Consider the following 7,039-nt stretch of genomic DNA (forward strand, 5'->3'; position numbering starts at 1 on the left):
ACAACAAGAACAACATCCGGTCTTTCTGCAACAACGAACGTCACTGTTAATCCGTTTCTCTCTCTTCTTGAATGTAAGATTGTCGGCACTCCAGTAACAGAACTGGGCGTGTGTGTTTGGTGACGGCTGGGACCTCCACTCAACTCTGAATCTGCTGAGCTTACTTCAGCCTTTGACAAAACCAATCTCATAAAATAATGTAAAATGCTTTATAATATTCTTCTAAGAATCACAGTGCTCATCTCTAATTATATTATCTTTTGTCATATTTCAGCCCAACTTTAAGTATGGCGCCGTGCCTAAAGTGGTGGTGGGTGTAATAATTGGTTATTTCCTTGGAAAATTTAGTTACCAACAAAAGTGCGCAGAAAAACTAATGCGATTGCCCAATTCAAGGCTAGGAGAATTATTAAAGCAGAGAAGAAAGGATGGCGGCGTAATGGGTAGGCTTAATCCCGATCAAGGGATGGGAATCGGGCTGGGCTTGAATCCGTTTAATTCAACATTGTCAAGCACAAACGAAGATCTTGGCCGAGAACTCCCTCGTAGCAGCGCTCTTAATTTAGATGTAGAAACTCGCCCTTCTATTGCGGGGCTTGATGATATTTATCGGCCTACATTAGATAGTAAGTTCACTGTTTTCATCGAGCCATGAATCAAACTTTACATTTTTCTGTTTAGATCCATCTCCATTCTACGAAACCGATGTACCAATCGACCAAGCAAAACACGGATTGAGTTACGAGGAGCTACGGAAGAAAAATCGCGAGGAGTATGAGAAAAAACAGCAAAATCCATATTCTCGCCCTTTGTCAGCAAATGCACCAGTGGTTATAAGAGAGAATGAAGCATTGAAAGCACCTTTTGGCTCCGATTCCAATACATCAACCTCAACCCGGGGTCACAAAAATAAATATGGCGACACGTGGACTGATTAGTTTAAAAATTCTGTTCAGTACATTTTTATTGCACGTTAAAAATTGTTATCAAAGTGTTAATGCTGATATATATACTGCATAATTGTTATCCCTGTGATGTAAGTGGAATTAATTCGAAATTTCAATCTAATTTCCCAACTTCGTGCAGGTAAGCTCCAAGAAGCTTTGTCTGAAAATATAGTTGAAATTTTGTAATAAATATATGTCAAACATGGCTAAAACGGCTTTGTTACTTACACCTTCTATATAGTTGAAAATATCTATTTTTTCATTTTGAGAGTGTGCTCCATCATCACAAGCTCCCACAGGAATCAGGATAACATTCTTACCAGTGGCTTCTTGAAGTGTCAATGTTATAGGTATAGAGCCACCTTCTCGAGTCATGTCAGGGTCAGTTTTGAACACGTGTTTGATGGCTCTTTTGGCAGCCTCATAATGAGGGTGGTTTGGATCTTCAGTCCAAGGTTTGCCACTGCTAACGAGGTTGACCTTTAAATTACATTTTTAGAGCATACGTTTACCTACTTAATGGCGCACAAATCACCTTCATTTTGTTTGGAGAGCCCCGCTCATGCCATTTCGCGTTCAAGTAATCAATCACACATTCTGTGATGTGTTCTGGATTTTGATTAGGTACTAAACGTATAGAAAATTTGCCGATGACCTTAGCTGGAATGACGGTTTTTGCGCCATGTTCGTAAAAAGCGCCTTCAATGCCATGAACGGAAAGGCTTGGGTAACGCCATCTATGCATCAGTAGCTTGGTTTTGTCCTCATTATGTGGTAGACGTGAAGCCCCGATATCTTTTCTAAAAAAAAATAAAAAAATGCAATAAAAAGTCCCAATTCTAAAGCTTACTATCCAGCCCTTAAGGAAATCTTAAGAAATATATTTCATTATTTCTGTTACTTCAAAAAGTACTTTACCGTTGCTGCAAATTTTCTTCAAGAAATATATATACGACAATTTTTTCTTAAGAGCTGCAAACTGCTTTCAGAAATTTCTATGGAAGATAATTTCTTTTCCATTTCTTTAATATGTATATGAATTTTTCGTTTTTCTTAAGGGCTGGATTCTAAGCTTAAGCAATAAGTGTAAAATGTATGGGTAGATTATGGAAACCAATGCCACCTCAGTTGGTTTAGTGACTGCCGACGGTAAAAAGAATTAAAATTTATAAAATATCTAGTTTTAGATCATCTCGATAGAATTTAAATAAAACAAAGTGCAGAAATAATAGAACAATTATTAATTTTTCGCTATAACGACAACCATAAAAATACAGTTTCCAGTATAGCACTCTGCAATTGTCAGCTTTCAGTTGCAATTTCTAATATAATTTCAGTCAATGAACTTTGGTTGCCATCCGTAATTGACCCATTACCACGTACTTATATTCATCAACTTCATAATCAATATTGTGGTATATTTGGTCTTCGTTGTGTAGTAAAGGTGAAATCTGAAATGAAGGGAAGGTAGGGGATGTTTGTGAAAAAATATAAATTTAAAGAAAAAAATCTACAATCTAGGAGCATTCATCTAGGATATTTCCTAACTATATTCATTACATGTTTAAAAAATCCAATTCAATTAATTAAAATATGTATCGCAAAATGGGTGTCAGGACAAATAAAATGAAGTTCGAAATTTTATATCATCATTTTGATGTTATGTCTGACGGAATTCCAATATAGGACCACCTTCTGCAGAATATGTAAACAAATTAACAAATAACAGACTTTTTTGCATAGCTTTTTCGAACAGAATATACAGTTAATAGTTACCACTACTGTTCGCGTAAACACACTAAAGTTAGGTATAAGCTAACGTCACTCCCTGCAGGGTAAATTGAAACAACCTTTAACATATCGTCGATGTTTTTGCAAAACCGCCCATTGGCCAATTGCAAAACCGCCTTTCTTACGTCACACAGTGGTCGGAGAAGCTATATTTTACGCGAAAAATTAGAAAGGCTGTTACGATTATAATAAAAATGCATTATCGTAGTATTTTTGTTATGCTAAATCTGAATATGCCATACAATTTTTATTTTGACAGTTGACAGCTATCAAATCAACTGCTGATTTCCTTAAAAATAAGAAAATCTTTTTGAAAATACCACTTATTAGGTTTTTAGGCACGCTAGTCACGAATTTTATGTCAAATTAAAAGTTTGACAGTCGACAGCTGTCAAACGGACTGCCAATTTTTAAAAAAAAGAGAATCTTTTTAAAAACGTTACTGATAAGCTTTTTAAACATGCTGATCACGAATTTTACGTCAAATTAAAGCTTTGAGTGTTGACAGCTGTCAAATTGACTGATAATAAGAAAATGTTTTTTAAATGCTACTGGTAAGGGTTTTAGACACGCTAGTCACGAATTTTACGTGAAATTAAAACCTTGAGATTTGACAGCTGTCGAATGGGCTGTCAATTTCTCTAAAAATAATGAGAATTTCCCAAGAAGTAAACGTACTACGTTTTAAGGCTCACTGATCTCTAGTTCTATATTACCTTCACACTTTTTCAGTTGAAATCTGTCAAATCAACTGTCATTTTTAGTTGAGTGACACAATATATTTGTTAAGCAAAATTACTGATTTATTGTATTTGATCGAACATATTTAAAATAAATTTATGATCAAATTACGAATTAATAACAATAATTATATTTATGAATGGGAGACAGTTGGGGCCGCCTGCTATATGTTCAGCCCAAACAATTTTTGAAGATTGTTTTTATTTGTTTTTATTATTTTATGGCCTTATAACAATTAAGTTCAACAATTTTTATTGAGCTTGAGGCCGTTTTTAATGAAAAACCTTATTGTGGAAAAGCAACAATAACTTGAAAAATTATTTCCACAATATGTTTTTCATTAAAACCATAAGTTTTCTCGAAATCTAGGAGGTATATGGGCCAAACTGACTTCAAATTCGAATTCTGCGGGTCGAAATACATAACCATAGGTAAGTCCGGTCAAATAACATCACACTAATTTTTTTTTTGTGTGCCGGTGTATTCGACACAAATTTATCGTATGTATCGTTTACTTACAACAGGGCAGATAAATTGTTCCTCACTTTAAAGTGTTTTGGTTTTCTTATCTTACCGGTCAAAATAAATTTGTTATTCCGTAGAGTGAAACTTCACTACATTTCCGAGAGTGAAACTTCACTACATTCGTCATATAATTTCAAAGGTTGGCAATGCAACATAAGCAAATATAGAGCAAGAGCAACTGTTAGCAAAAACCAAAACCTTGGTTGAAATATATAATATATCTGACTCCAAAACCGAACCAAAATTTAAAGTTGGGTACACATTTTTAGAGGTTGCATCGGGTGAGCCACCATTTATCGATTCGAGAAATTAATGCGCTGATGAGAAAACGAAAACTCGTATATCGAGACGATAAAGTGGCCGGTAATCTAAAAGTTAGGTGAGAAAACGGCTGATTCGGATCCGGCGTCAATACAGTATATACATAACGGACTTTCTATTTTTAATTCATCCCAAAAAGTTAAAAAAGTTTTAGGTATGCAGGTATCTATAACCATGCGCATGTTCTTAAAAAATGTACCAGAAATTGACGAAAAATTTAACGATTTTTTAATTATATGGTTGGTAGGCGTGGGTCGCTATTCGATCTTGCCCATTTTATGGGCAAAAGTTGTTAGTCTTAGTTCTTAATATAATAATTAAATTACCCTAATAGAGCAGATTGGACCACTGTGCGTCGGTTCGAATCCAAATGAAAGAAGATGAGGAAATGTGGTGATTTCCGAAATAGCTATCACTTCTGCCATTTTTTCAAATTATTGTTGCTTTCCCACAATAAGTTTTTCATTAAAAACGGCCTCAAGCTCAATAAAAATTGTTGAATGTAATTGATTTAAGGCCATAAAATAACAAAAACAAATAACTTAAGGATGAGCACACCTAAAAGTTAAACATTCTATCAATAGATATATTAACAAAAACCAACGAAGCCAACAATCACATGATCAAGTGTGAATTGCCGGATAAACTGATAATTTTAACCAATTTATCACTTTAGATGAAGACCCTTATTATTTATCGCGTCAGTATTTACATGTTTTTATGTTGAGAGGTTTAAAGTCTAATATATCAGAAGCCTGGAAATCTTAAACTGATGTTATTTTATTGAAAATCATCTATACTATATTTTATTATCTATATGGTGATACCACATCTAATTTGTCCGAAATGCAACGCGAAATGCGGAGCCGTGAATATCACGAAATATGCCACAAGTTCAATACTTATTGTTAGGCCTTTGATCCATATATGAGGAAATGAAAAAAAGGAGGTTTGAATAGCAGTTTGTGCGGTGTATTTGGGCCCTTTAGCGCTTCGGTATATGCACTTAAGTTGATTTTTTAAATAATGTTTTTTTTTCTGGGGCTAAGATCCCGTTCAAAAGACAAGAGCTTAAAGCGCGTTTTTATGAAAAGTATATTTTGAAAAAAACACGTGCGTTGCAAAAATATTTATTTGTTGTTTTTTGTTTCACAAATTTTTGTTATATTCTTCTTTATACACGCACGTATACAGAGATTGAATAAAAATTTATTTATATAAATACGTATGTAAAGGTATTTAGTTATTATATGAGGCCTTGAGCGCCAGAGTAGCTTAACTGACACATCAAAGAAAGTTGAGGTGCACCTTAAAATGCATTACCACAAACGAAACGGTAATAGCCCGAGACACGCCCTATTAGTTTTCTTTTACTATAATATGTAGCATCACATAGGTGCAATGAATTTTTTACTAAAGGACGGCATTTATTTTTTATAGATCCTTTTTTCTTATATTAAATACTAAAAATTTGTTTGTAGATAGGCTCCTCTGGCCCTCATGGCCTCATATGTAAAACGAATTTATTTAGTTTTCTTTTAACGACNAATTTCTTTTCGTAAATTGTGGTCAGAAATTTTTTTGTTTTGTGGCAACCGTGGTAACAACGTTAACAACTACATACATCTAACACCAAAAGGCCTCACAGGCACCACGCCCGGTCATGACTAAGTCACCTATAGGATGATCAAGAACGCTTCACCTTCCCTTAAAAATCGTTTACGTGAGTTATACAGTCAAATTCTAGAACAGGAGTATACCCTCATGACTGGAAACATGCCATACTAGCGCCAATACCCTAACCTGGAAAGAATCAAAATAGTAGCGAAGGTTATCACCCTATATCCCTGTTACCAGTTCTGTGTTCTAGAAAATCTATTTTCGAAAATACTATGGAAAGTGTTTAAAACACCAATAATAAGCATTCAACATGCTTATATACCCGACCATCTACCATCTTATATACATACCATCTATCACCTAGAAAATCAGATCAAAGCAAATCTACAAAACAACAAACACTGTGTTGTCATCTCTAAGGACTTAGAAAAAGCATTCGATAGGGTCATATCCTCGCAAATAATACAGGAGCTTCATGCGTGGGTTGCCCCAAAAATGTTGCTAAATTTTGTGCTCTCCTTTCTCTCTCATAGAAGGATCACAGTTACACTATTGGTAATGGAATACCTCAAGGTTCCCCTTTATCGGTCCTGTTCTTTAATATTTACACAAACACCATCTCCAAATTGCTAGTAAACCAATCCGGTATAGATTATATGGGTATATTCGCGGATAATATCTTTTGCCTGGCCTCTGGAACAGCAGAGGAAGTGAGTAGAAGCTTAAATATCTTCGACGCAAAAATATACCAATGGGCAACAAATAAAGGCGCAGTCATACTTGGGGACAAAATAGCTCTTCATATCTGAAAGAAGCAAAATTGCGATTTTACTAGAACCACGATTAGGAGTGTAGATATAAACTTCAAAACAACGATGAGAACAGAGTAACATTCACCAGAAACTTACGGTGGAATGAACACACTCAAAAAATTACAAGTAATTTAGACAAGGTTGATAATTAGCTCGAAGTTATTTGCACAAGGAAATAAAGTAATGTAAAAAAAATATTTTTTTAAAAATAAGCTTTTATTTAACATGTTTAATCAGCCGACAAGCTTTTTTAAAAACGAAGTAAATTAGTACAAATTGTTA

General features: G+C 34.5%; 2 protein-coding genes across 4 annotated transcripts in view; one reads left to right on the plus strand and one right to left on the minus strand.

Moving 5' to 3' along the window:
• asrij (OCIA domain-containing protein asrij) overlaps positions 1-1,101 on the plus strand; it is a 44,792-nt gene extending 43,691 nt beyond the window's left edge. For both annotated transcript variants that reach the window (XM_017613779.1, XM_017613778.1), the window contains 2 exons: positions 275-626; positions 682-1,101. In XM_017613779.1, the coding sequence (XP_017469268.1) occupies positions 275-626; positions 682-938 (609 nt within the window). In that variant the 3' untranslated portion in view covers positions 939-1,101. The remainder of the gene's footprint in view (positions 1-274; positions 627-681) is intronic.
• The window catches only part of Cndp2 (Cytosolic non-specific dipeptidase 2), a 57,409-nt gene continuing 51,304 nt past the window's right edge, over positions 935-7,039 (minus strand). For both annotated transcript variants that reach the window (XM_017613777.1, XM_017613776.1), the window contains exons 4-7: positions 2,331-2,398; positions 1,483-1,747; positions 1,176-1,427; positions 935-1,107 (exon numbers count right to left, since the gene is read on the minus strand). In XM_017613777.1, the coding sequence (XP_017469266.1) occupies positions 1,060-1,107; positions 1,176-1,427; positions 1,483-1,747; positions 2,331-2,398 (633 nt within the window). In that variant the 3' untranslated portion in view covers positions 935-1,059. The remainder of the gene's footprint in view (positions 1,108-1,175; positions 1,428-1,482; positions 1,748-2,330; positions 2,399-7,039) is intronic.

Source organism: Rhagoletis zephyria, unplaced genomic scaffold (assembly GCF_001687245.7).
Source record: "Rhagoletis zephyria isolate East Lansing unplaced genomic scaffold, Rhagoletis_zephyria_1.1 Rzeph_scaffold_00716, whole genome shotgun sequence".
Lineage (NCBI taxonomy): Eukaryota > Metazoa > Arthropoda > Insecta > Diptera > Tephritidae > Rhagoletis > Rhagoletis zephyria.